This window comes from Alosa sapidissima, chromosome 8 (assembly GCF_018492685.1).
Source record: "Alosa sapidissima isolate fAloSap1 chromosome 8, fAloSap1.pri, whole genome shotgun sequence".
Classification (NCBI taxonomy): Eukaryota; Metazoa; Chordata; class Actinopteri; order Clupeiformes; family Clupeidae; genus Alosa; species Alosa sapidissima.
This window is the reverse complement of record NC_055964.1, coordinates 16,032,223-16,044,972: the sequence shown is the minus strand read 5'-3', so window position 1 is coordinate 16,044,972 and position 12,750 is coordinate 16,032,223. Positions and strand designations below refer to the sequence as shown.

General features: G+C 44.5%; 1 protein-coding gene across 1 annotated transcript; it reads left to right on the top strand.

Annotated features, from left to right (window-relative positions):
- Positions 1 to 3,048: 3,048 nt before the first annotated feature.
- zgc:65851 (uncharacterized protein LOC321113 homolog) lies at positions 3,049 to 9,076 on the top strand. Its single transcript, XM_042101941.1, has 4 exons — positions 3,049 to 3,884; positions 5,334 to 5,651; positions 5,893 to 6,017; positions 6,268 to 9,076. Exons 1-4 carry the CDS (start codon positions 3,147 to 3,149, stop codon positions 6,659 to 6,661), a joined length of 1,575 nt encoding a protein of 524 aa, XP_041957875.1. The 5' UTR covers positions 3,049 to 3,146; the 3' UTR covers positions 6,662 to 9,076.
- The last annotated feature ends 3,674 nt before the right edge of the window (positions 9,077 to 12,750 follow it).

Sequence of the window (12,750 nt, the reverse complement as noted above, 5' to 3'; positions counted from 1 at the left end):
CTTCAGCTTTTGATGTTTCTTTCAGAACCTTATGTATAATAAGGTAATGAGCAGATCTGCACTTTCATATTGTCATTTCTTCATTTATTTATTTATATGGTCTGACAGTCTCACCAATCCACCTCAAACATAGCCCATAAGACAGTCACCTATACCCTCAGCTGTGGACACAGACACACTACAAAACCATACAGACCGCATTGTTCAGTGATATACTTCACATTCACACTGAATAACAATACTGTTATGCAGCCATAGCACGTGGAACATAATGAACCTAGTGACAGCAAACAGCACAGAATGCGGATGTAACACAACTAATCCTCTTCAGCTGCTAACGAGCCGTACTCGACATAGAGGAGTGCAGCAAAGCCACGGGGCCTACTGACAGATGGAGCCAACAGACCGACTCTTCCCCGAGATCTCCAGGGAGCCAGGGGAGGAGAGCAAAAGCTCCTTTGAAGATGAATATGAATCGCCTGGTCACGTTGCCATATTTAGGACAATGCACTGCTTGGGAGGATTGAGTTGAGAGCACAGGCAGAGAAGCTTATGATTTATGTTGGGAGTCCTGGCTGCCCAATTTCAGAGAGGGTTCCAGTTCAAGATAAAAACAAATAAAGGAAAAGATGGGTTGGGGGAATAATAAACATCAGCTGGTTCCTTGTGACACTAACTGGCAGATAATGGATTGACAATTTTAGGTAAGGTAAAGACAAGGGTTTCCATCCAGAGACAACCACTATTGGTAGTTCAGATTTGGGAATGTAGACACAGTGCATATCTCCAGCTCCCCTGATTGAACATAATGTGACTTGCCATGTAAGCCACACCTCTATGAGCTCTCTAAACAGACCATGATGGCTGTGGCGGTGGTATTATTTTAATCTGTCATCCCGAAAGGCCTCTGCTCTCTCCACAGTCCACCGGTCAGGTTCCAGTCTAGCAGCTCTGAAATCCCGCGACATGACAAATTATAGTGCCCTGACATGTTGTGTTAAAACACCTCCGCTATGCCTCTACTGGACAACCAAGGAACTGAGCAACACCTCCGCTATGCCTCTACTGGACAACCAAGGAACTGAGCACACACAGAGTGCGTTGCTTAGACGTAATCTGTTACTTGTCGTTAGCTGCCACCCTGTGGCGTCTCTCAGAAATGTGTGCAATGAAAAAAGGGGAAGGAAAAGGGAAAAGATCAACGAATTAACCCTTTGCGTTCCACATATTCTGCATAGGCTATTGCATTTACTGCAAGTCAGCTATTAAATATTAGTCGTTTGGTTTTTAAAGAAATTATGACTGAAAAACGATCATTAATTATTATTTGGCAATGAAGAACGTGTAGGCCCTACCCCTTTGAAGAGAAAACTACATAACATATCCATATATGATATATATCGTTATACCTTACCTATATCGTTGTATAGGCCTAGTCATTATAAAGGCAACACCCTTTTCAGTAATAACATAATAAAACTGTAATATTAAAACAGCTGTTTTTTAGAATAGAAGATCTATAGGCTATACTTGATTTATAACTTTTTAACTACAACCAATAATTAATCTCATGAGTCATCTACACAGGTCTTATGTGTTGACGCCATCTCTTGCATCCATAACTAGGCTACATGCTCACTTACTTTCTGATCATATTTGTTGTAAATTTACCGTGGTTATTGTGCCATATCCAGCTCGTCAGATGCAGCTGAGGTCTTTCATGAATGTTTTATGTAGTCTGCACCTAAAACTCCTCTGGCAGCCTCTGGCTTTCTCGTGCAACATGCGAACTGACTAAGCAGAATCGGGTGCATTGGTCACTGGGACATTGCAGTGGTGGGGATGTCTGGACTGCGGCTACGGAGTGCACACAGTGCGCGGCCTACAAGAGCTTGATAAGGGGTTGCTGATTGAACGCTTGGAAACCTGCATTCCCTGGAGGGCCAGTGGTGTGATGTGCTGCCCTTGAACAGGGCGTGGCTGGATGCTCTGGCTTCCTCCCAGGGCGTGTTGCTGTGCTGTGATATCGCTGCCTGCATGGGAAAGACTGTTCTCCTGGGTTCCGTGCTGGTGTGATGATCAATCTTGGTGTTGGTTGACAAAATCAGAGTTGTAAGTGCAATTAACAAATGCAAACATTCAGATTGGTCTAAATTATACTGGATAGGAAAGATGTATTCTCTATATGGTTTGTGGTGGTTTGTGTTTGTGTGTGTGTGTGTGTGTGTGTGTGTGTGTGTGTGTGTGTGTGTGTAGCAACAACATCTTGTATTTATAACTCTTTATCAAGATACCCAAAGCGCATAGCGTAAAAACATAGTTCACACGTGAAGGCCCTTCTTGCTGCTGCTAAAGAAATCCAACGTGAAAGTCCACATGAGACACACATTGGTATTAAGGCCATGCATTGCATCTTGTTGGGTTATATGGTGTCCATGGTGTCTCATTTCTAATTCAGTCAATGCGGAATAGTGAGTGCGGGGTGGCAGCACCTGCATTCCACCAGTGTCACACACACATACAGAGATAGTCTGACACGCCTTTCTGTTGGCGCACATGGGTCGATCACCTCGCATCTAATGTGCTGTTGCAGCTTAAATAACTGAGATAGGACAAAACACAAAACTCTAATAATTCTACAACATGGCAACTAATGTCTAAAGTTGAAATGAAAAATTGAACAATATCTAGGAGACTTCAGCAGACAACGCTGGAATAATACAGCTGATGAAAGTATTTTCTTATAATAGACTTGAATAGTTTATACCGCATTCTATTTTTCCACAGTGAATCCTTTGAGAAATACATTTCAATGTATTGTAGACCACCCGGAAAACATGTATTTTACAGAAAAGGATGAGTTGCCAGAAATAAAAGGCAGGACAAGATCAGCATGAGTGATTTTGCCCTCCCAGGGGAGCTTGGCTTTTTGCAGGAGCTTGCAGGTTTTCCCCTCTCTCCTGCTGCGTCTGCGTCAGATGATGCTCAACTTTCAGGCCTATATATAAGCAGCTGGCTGAACGGCACTTGCATCTCACTTCTCTCATCCTACCTCTTTCTCTACCTCTCTCTGTCTCTCTTTCTCTCGCTTCGCTCGGGTACTGGAGATAAGGAAAGTGAAGACCAGCATTTGATCCACCCTCACCATGAGTTTTTCCGAGTACTCCAGCAGTTCCTATCGGAAGATATTTGGAGATGCCCCTCGCCACTCCGGTCGCGTCTCCGTCGGCAGCAGCCCTTCTCGCGTGTCCTCTGGGTACCGCTCTGGAGCTCACCGCACCTATGGCTCTCCATCATCCATGCTGTCCTCCAGCTACCGTAACAAACTCGGCTCCGGCCGCAGCGGTTATCCATCAATGTCGGAGTCCATGGATCTGACGCAGTCCACAGCCGTCACCAACGAGCTAAAAATCATCCGCACCAACGAGAAAGAGCAGCTGCAAGGTCTGAACGACCGCTTCGTGACATTCATCGAGAAAGTCCATAATCTTGAGCAGCAAAATAAGGTCCTGGAGGCTGAGGTGACTCTTCTCCGCCAGCGCCACAACGAGCCATCCCGCCTCCATGACCTGTACGAGCAGGAGATCCGCGAACTCCGGGCACGAGTGGAAGAGCTGACCCACGAGAAGAGCCAAATGCACCTCGACTGCGTGCAGATGAACGAAGCGCTGGACCGGGTGAAGGAGAAATTGGATGAGGAGACGAAGCTCCGGGAAGAAGCCGAGAGCACCCTGAAAACGTACCGCAAGGACGTGGACGACGCCACCCTGTCCCGATTGGAACTGGAGAAGAAAGTTGAGTCCCTGCTGGACGAGATTGCTTTCCTCAGGAAAGTCCACGAGGAGGAGCTGCAGGAGTTGCAGGCGTCTCTGCAGGCTACACAGGTGCGCAACTTTCTTAAGTCACGCATCTTTCCTCCATGTCTTCATAGGCTACCTAATTAAGTGGGGGAAAGACACGCACATTTTCTAGAACTTCTGAGCAGCAAACGAATTTTCTTCTTAAGCGGTTGACAGGAGTAAGTGTAATATTATGATGACAGGAGACAGAATTGTAATATTATGATGTTTTTACATTTATACTACAGAAATACAATATACAGCTGCCCTAAAATATTTAAGAGGTTCGAAGGTTCAAAATACAGAACACGTTAAACTAATGTAAAGTCTGACGCGCAATGTTTAATTCAACAGAGCAGTATATTAACCAATACGAGTGAAATTGTTAACAATTATTGTTACTTAAATAGGCCGGGTGGCGTGCCTTTCTTTGCATCCCAGTTTTTAGATCTCACGTTAGTCGTGACGCGGCTTTTTGGTAATTTACAGCACTGCAGTTTCCCAAGTGCGCATAGCAGCACCCCGGGAAGTTGTCTGCAGTGCACCATCATGAGTTGTCCCGTTGCCCTTCACACTAAATATCTTGACAACAACAATCATACGCAGACGAAAATATGAGCCAAAGAGGAATATCAGTCCGATTCGTAAACATCAAGAGAAAATTATATACTTCCCCCCAAATTATGATGGCAATGCGATTGATGCAGGGGATGGAGAGAGGGGGTGGGGAAAGGCAACCACTGTAGTGTTTGATTGTAACGCATAATTTGAGGTGTGGCTTTCCCTAGATGTGGTAGACTGCAACATCGGTAACTAATAGCCACATATGATAAACCTTAAAAAGCATCACTTAAATAGCCTATGTTTGTAAGGGAAACAGTTAAGTAAAGTTTTTTTGTGCACCGCAACACTAGCAGTAAACATATAGCTATCGGTATGGTTAGGTCAAATATTCAGGTCAGGAGCGTTATGAAAAGCAATGTTTTCCCTCGTTAATTGTCTGTAAAGAGGAAAACGCTTTGTGCAAAGGAATTCCATTCTCGCAGAGAGAAAAAATGCACTCTAGGGTAGTGACATCTTCACTCACTTGGTGTGAGATGCCTTACTCAGCGGTCAATACATCAGCTCCAAGCATTCAAGCCTTATTTAGACTACACTCTCACTTGGGAGCTCTTTTTCCTCCTCACTAGTGTTACTGGGCAAAATGTCTCTGCAAGTTTCTAGACAAATTACAAATGACTTCAAATGATTCATGTTGGAAATTCAGTTTAATAATTTAATTAAATGTTTGACCCCCCTAAATATCATCTAGAGTTATGGGAAATATATGGGAAATATATGGAAAGCAGATTACTCTAAGCTTTGAAATTTACTTATATGAAAGGCTGTTCAATGCGAAGACTTGTAGTAGTGTCCCCCCTCATCTTCAGTTATTTTCCTGTTATTTAATTCTTTACATGTTGGTGTATGCATCTCCTTCGATCAATCACCTAGGTGTCTGTTGAGATGGACATGAGCAAACCAGACCTGGCCGTGGCTCTGAAGGACATCCGTGCCCAGTACGAGCACCTGTCAGCCAAGAACCAGAACCAGGCCGAGGAGTGGTACCGCTCCAAGATCGCTAGCGTGAGCGAGGCGGCTGCCCGCAACAGCGATGCCATGAAGCACACCAAGGATGAGCTGAGTGAGTACCGCAGGCAGGTGCAGGCCCGCACCCTGGAGATCGATGCCCTCCGGGGACACAACGAGGCCCTGGAGAGGCAGCTGGCCGACATGGAGGACCGCCATGGCAACGAGATCGGAGAGATGCAGGTGAGAAGGAGGTGATCAATTAGACAGGCGTGCAGGGATAGTTGAGATGTACACAAAAAAATACATTACCAAGGCAAAGAAAAACCAAACTGCTCAGATAAATGCACTGTAATTATTTGATCTAAGTGATACAACAGTAGAACAAACAAACCTGAAATCAATTGAGATAGAGAATGATGTGTCTCTTTAATAGAGGCTTCATTAATTATTTGTTAACTCATTCGTGTGTGGCCCAACCCAGGAGACTATCCAGCAGCTGGAGGGCGCCCTGCGCAGCACCAAGGGAGAGATGTCCCGCCACCTGCGTGAGTACCAGGACCTGCTCAACGTCAAGATGGCCCTGGACATCGAGATTGCTGCTTACAGGTCAGACATGCAGCACCCCCCCCATGCATCATCTCACAGTGCCTTTACATTATGTATGAAGAGGAGACCTGGACTCAAGAGTTCTGAAGATGTCTCTCCCTTTCTTTCCATTTATCTCCCTCTGTCTCTCTAACTCTCTCTCTTTCTCCCTATCTCTCTTTCTCCCTCTCTGGCTCTCTTGGTCTCTGTTTCTCTCTCTCTCTCTGTCTCTATCTATCTATCTATCTGTCTTCCCTCTCGTGGAATGCAGGAAGCTACTGGAGGGTGAGGAGTGCCGCCTGAGCACCGTGGGTGGGGCAATGCTGCAGTCCGGCTACTCCGGCATGTCCTACACCTCCCGTAGCTACGCCCTGAGCTCTTCTGCCCCCTACAGGAGGCGTGGCGCGAAGCCCGAGGACGAGGAAGAAGAGGCAGAGGACAAGGAGGAGGAGGAAGAGGAGGGAGAGGGAGAAGGAGAGGGAGAGGAGGAGGGAGATGAGGAAGATAAGGGAGAGGAGGGAGACGATCAGGAAGAGGGAGAGGATGAGGAGGGAGGTGATGATGATGAAGAGGGAGAGGATGAGCAGGAGGATGAGAAAGAGAAGCAGAAGGAGAAGGAGACGGAGAAGAAGAAGGGAGGACCAGCCAGCAAGAGCAGCAAGTAAAACTGCTCCTCATGATGTGACACCCTGTCCCTCTCCACCGTCACACTCGCTCACTCATACGCTCACTTGTACACTCACTCAGTCATACACTCATCCCAATCATATGGTGCACTCTCTCTGACCAAGCTCATGAGAAAATCCTTCTCTGTCACATGGACACACACACACACACACACACACACACACACACACACAAACACACACACACACACACACACACACACACACACACACACACACACACACACACACACACACACACACAGAGACATGCATGCATACAGAGCACTCACAAACACAAAACAGTCTTTTGTCTCACGTTTCTGGTTTTGCTTTTCGAATGGAGATGGCCTTGTAAACACAAGCTGAAAACTAGTCTTAGAAAGGGGCACTTCTCTATCTCCTTTGTGGTACAAGAGAGGAAACTACAGCAAGCTTCTTGAGCAGGTATGGAAAGTGATGTCCTGCCTATGTAGCACATAGAGGATAGTACAGGGACCACAAAGAGACCTTTGAATGTTCAAATGGCTAGGAACAGAATGCCTTAAACAGATCACTTACGAATGAGGAGGTATTGAGGCACCAGTGTGCCCAGAGATACCCATTTACAATGTGCCATTATTGCCAATATAGCAGTGTGGATCAAACAACACTTGAAGGTGGTTGTGGGGTTTTCATTTGGTAGCCTATACGGCTGACCATACGTGCAGAGATCTGGTGCAAGAGGACCGAATTTAATGGTCCCAACTCTTAGGTGCTATCTGGTTTTCAACAACAAAAATAAGAATGGGAGATCATGTAAGCATGCAGTGTCATCAGAGAAGCACTTAATAATGCTTGTATAGTGAATGTTAAAGTGAAGAACCCAACAGAGATGCAAATCATCCCGTGGTTGGTGGAATAATCATAATTCAGATGAAACCCCTATCACCTCTGGCCACACAGCTTGTTACCACACCGTTGTGTTTGTGAAATTATTTATTTATCTGCCGTGTGAGAAAGACGGTAAATGTCTCATTGTACCATGTTTGTTTTCCTTTTCTCTCTTTTTTTTGATGCACAGCAAACATGCAGCCATGATTTTATTGGGTCCATTCCATATTAATCCATCTCTCTCCCTGCGATGGTCACAGCACGCCAAAAGTGGCAACTTGGAATTTCGAATGAAAATAGGCAAATAAAATAGATCTATAGTTTATTTGGAGGGCACAGACTTAGCATTTGAAGGCTGGTGTATTTTCGCAACAATGCTCCTGTGGAATGATAAAAAAAAAAAAAAATAATTAGAAAATTAAAAAAAAACATTTGCTGCTATATATTGTCCTATACCTTTTCTGTTTGAAAATGACTTCCTCTTGATTGATTCATTTGTCACTGAGCAGTTTTTCAGTGTTGTCCTGAGATTTGTTCTTCTTTTCCTCCCCCTCTCTTTCTGTCGTCCCCTGGTCTCAGATCAGTGGTTGAAATGGTTTTACTCACCGCCCTATGGTAGACCAGCCGAACGGCACCCCCGTCACTGAGCCCCAGCCAGGTAGCCAGAGTTTATGTGAATGTGTGTGCACGTGTCTCTCTTTCTCTGTGTGTGTGTGTTTGTGTGGTAGTCTGTCTCAGACAGGGTGACGGCTGGTGGCTCTCATGGTGTGGCAGGTGGTGGCGACGGTGACAGCACTCCATCCTCTCTGCTGGTGACAGCCAGACGAGAGGTGACGCTGTGGGGTCACCGTCTTATCGTTCTGCACCACAGTTAAGGGCTATTCAAAACCATTACCATCCCCTTTACCACTCCGTGGTTCAAGCCCAAATTCATAAGGTCAATGTGGACATGGAGATGAATGAGTGACAGAATAACACTACAGAGATACAGTGTGTGGCTGTGTTAAAAAAAAAAAGAGAGAGAAAAAAAACTTGTTATGGGATGAGTAAAAATAGCCATTGAGGACAGCTCATTTGTCTACAGATTTTGGCCAAATTCCTATAGGATCCTGTGGCAAATGGAATTTTTCTCTGAGTTATTCTTATGATCTCAGCAGGGAATCTGAGAAAGAGTGTCTATAATTTTTGAACGTTTCGGAAAAAGGGATTGGAAACACAGTGGAGGGAGCTTCCTTGTTCACATTTCACTCCCCCTGACTTTTACTGATAGGTGAATGAATCAAGAGCAAGTAGTTGCATGGCCTGATTCTTGGAGCTTGACAAATAGGAGAGGATGGGATAAATGTGCTTGTTGTGTCTAAAAAAAATGTAAATGCCTTAACCATGAACAAAAGCAGTCTTCACTTTGCATTGTCACATTTTGGAGGTGGTTCAGGAGTGCTGACACTTTACAGACCGTTCTGCTATACTACTGTGACTGTATGTGCTATGTCATACAGTGAAAGTCCTTCCAAAGCCAAATAAAGCCATTTATTAACCAACGTTTTGTGTCTTGTATTCATTTTACTGTGCCATGTTAGGGGTACCTGGATACATTTACAACATATTTTCAAACCAGAGCAAATAACTATTTTCACAGAATAATGAAACTGATTAGAAGGGAAAAAAACCCCTCTTAGAACATGCAGGAAGTAAAAAATCACAGAGGATATAAAGCACTCCATGTGTAAGGAAAACACTATTTGCATTATCAGGGAACATTATGAATGACCTCAGTCCAGATGATTTCAAAGCAGAGGTATTCCTCTCCGCACCTGTGGGCTGTGATAGGGCATGGTCCATGATGGCCAAATGGAGGTATGGATGGATGGGAGAGATGCATGGCTGTTCCCCTACAGTAACCTGTACAGCTGTCGGGGTTAAGGCTTCATTATCTCCACCATGAGAGATCACATCAGGAAGGACAGCACAGTCATTTATAACAGACAAGAGATCAGAAGGTGACAGAATAAAAGATTAAGACATACATACATATCTTACTGAGCCACCGAGATGAAATAACTTTTTTCTCACAGGAAAGACTGACATTGAACTGCACTTATGACAATGACATATTAATGTTAATAATGAAATGCATTGCTTAGTTGCAATAATTAGATAAAATACACTTCTTAAATGCTCTTATGGGTCAAAATAATGTATTTCAAAGCAGCATTACCTCAGACAAGTGTACTTTTAGAGGACCATTCCTCTTTTGGTGAAAATTGAATTGATGCATTCTCCGGTCTCTCAGAGAATCCAACATGCCGTAAGTGCCAGGCAAAAGCAAGGTCAGTAAAGTTCTTGGCTGTCAGGCGTCCACTGCCACAATAATTCAGCTTTAAATAGAAATGTAATTACGGCCTTGAGGTGGCCCATCAACATGGCGTGATGAAGGAGGTTGGTAGGGCGGATGGTGGCAGGATTTATCGTTTTATCACTGCAAATCTTAGGGCTGGCTGAGAGATAGGCCTGATCAATTATGCATGCCTCTCCAAAACGGCAAACCTGCTGACGGCATCTCTCCCCATACGGCCAGACGAATCAAAGAGGTGGCTGCCTGCCACAGTCAGAGGGTGCGGGGTGGCTCACGCTGGCTCATTTTCTGCTTGTTTTCCCGATAAATCTGTCTGGTCTGGAGTGCTCCTCTTACAGTTTTAATCTTTAAGACTTATGCCTGAGTGAGCAATACCACTGCCTGCCCCATCCCCATCCATACACCCACCCCTTAATGTTCTTAATGTTCTTCTTCTGAAAAGAAAACTCTTTCCTTAAACAAAACATTTCGGATGACAATTTGGTGTAAATTATTCAAGCTCTTGCTTTATTTATTCCTTGTCTGTCCTTAAAAAACTGCTGTTGAACTCAGTCACCCTGGGCAAAGATGTTTTGTGAACTAATAACTATACGAGAATTGGGACTGCTGACAACAAAGATATTTATTTAAGATTTTACAGAATACAACTAGAGAATTTATATCTAACACTCCACAAAATTAGACTTTGAAATTAGAAAATTAAAAACTTTTAATATGCTCTTCAGTTACACATTCTATGAAATTGATAGCAAAGAGACTCAAAGACATAACCTAAACAAACAAACAAAAACATAACCTGGATGCACAAATACTTATAAGATATTCCCTGGGAGCTTTATTTGGATTAGTTACTTAAAATAATTTCATATTCAGTTCAACTGGTCATTGATTTAACAGCCCATAATACCATATTAGTTCTATTATGAAATTTATTTCATGCTATGAAAATATTCTATCATGCTCATGTTATACTCAATAATAATCTCCCTCCCCCTCTTTCACACACCCTCTCTCTCCTTCGCTCTCTCGCTCTGTCTCTCTCCCTCATACTCCCCTCACCTACTGCTATATATAGACTTCTGCATTGCAGATGTCCCACAACCCAGAGCTGGAGCCCCGGAGTCCTGTGGAAGCTTACGGTTGGGCCTCACCCAAAATCTGCCACTTCATGGAACAGCCCATACCCCTCCCCTCCCTCGCAAGCAGCACCCCAGCATGACACAGCACACAGACAGAACCAGTACGCCATGACAACAGCAGAACCAAAACCGGTCCTCAATCTGAGAAGGACAAAGCTCCCTCTGGTGGTAGTGTTTTTAGAATAAAGCTGTGCTCTATATTTTGTGTATGGTGCCAGGTAATCTTGAGTCACCTGTTAATAGTGTCTATCATACAGTACTATCATACTGTGGCTGTGACCTCTAAAAAGATAGACATATGTTGACAAGTCTAATTCAGCAGAACTAGGTGACTGGTCATGGCCTGCTCCGACTGCCAACTCACTGATACATGTCTGCCACTCTCACTTACACTAACGCTCACTCATTCACCTCTTCATTTGCCCTCTGATTTGCCTGCGGGCACATGCATCTGCATGCGGCTGGCATCATGCCCGTGCACTGCTATACAGGACAGTCCGATTACAGGAGCCTGACACAGCACCGCGGTCCGGTTGTCCGGAGAAACGTGAGCCCTTTTCACATGAAGGAGAATCTGCAGACACCTTCAAAGTGGGCGGAAGGGGGGGGGGGGGGGCTTTTGTATGCAGAGTTGCTTGTATGGCTTTACACAAGTCAGGTCCTCTGCGGGCCATAAATTGCCGCAAAAGAGTGGGGTGACCTATAGGGTCTCACAGCATTGGCTGAGCCCCTAGCTAGATTTACTGGAAAAGCAATTGCAGTGAACATAAGATTTACTCCTTGCCTGCATGCCTGCAGCACAAGATCTTGGAGTGTTACATAATGCACAAAACAGCTGAGACTGTGACTGCTGAACTGGGGTATGCACTTTGGCTTAAAACAGACCTTCACACACAATTTATGGCCAGTGACAAAGTCGTTATCACTGAAGGAGAGGTATTATTTGCTGTATTTTGGTACACTATGTCATTTGTTACAACTATGAAATTTGAGAGGACTAACATGGCTTGTTTAATATACACACCAAGACACTTCTGCCAAAGGATTTTATTTTGGCTGTGTTCCAGTACATGGCTAAGATTTGGACTCACAGCAAGGCTTAACTGAACAGATTAAAGAGCATTGTAAAATCAAACAGCTTAGTCATTCAACATTAGTCAATAAATAGTAGATAGACCTATCCCCTAGATTCACACGATAACCAATAAAGGGTTCACAACTAGAGTATGATAAAGGATGCTGATTTTCTCATATAATCCCCATGAACGCCCAGGCATTATTTCATCATTTCTGCCCGGATGTGTCATGGGCCATGGGCTATAATTCAACAAAACACAGAAGAGGGGAGGTGCCTGCTTGATAACTCCAGCTCATGAAGGCTGCTCTGATGGTGATCCTGTTTTTGCGCACAACAGTTGCTTTGACAGTGATTTTGTTTTTGTTGCTTTGATTCTTTGATTGGCCAGGCTTCTGGCAGAGCATGTAGCCTAGTACCGTGAGGGAGGACCGTCTCATATCCTGGGTAGGCCTAGGTGTGTTTGTGGCCATGGCCAGCCGCCAGCCAACTGTGCATTGTGTATCCTGCATCATGTTGTGCAATGTTAAATAGGCGTGGTGTTTGACTGGCCATGGTGGGAAATCCCTACAGCACAAGGAATTTACCACCTCTCCTGTGTGGGTTTATGTCTGAAAATAGGCCTAGGCCGATGAACAATTATGCA

Excerpts from the sequence above, each read along its gene's own strand:
- zgc:65851 (XM_042101941.1), top strand. The coding sequence starts at position 3,147 with ATGAGTTTTTCCGAGTACTCCAGCAGTTCCTATCGGAAGATATTTGGA. Across the intron at positions 3,885-5,333 it reads CGTCTCTGCAGGCTACACAG|GTGTCTGTTGAGATGGACAT; the intron begins GTGCGCAACTTT and ends TCAATCACCTAG. Across the intron at positions 5,652-5,892 it reads ACGAGATCGGAGAGATGCAG|GAGACTATCCAGCAGCTGGA; the intron begins GTGAGAAGGAGG and ends GGCCCAACCCAG.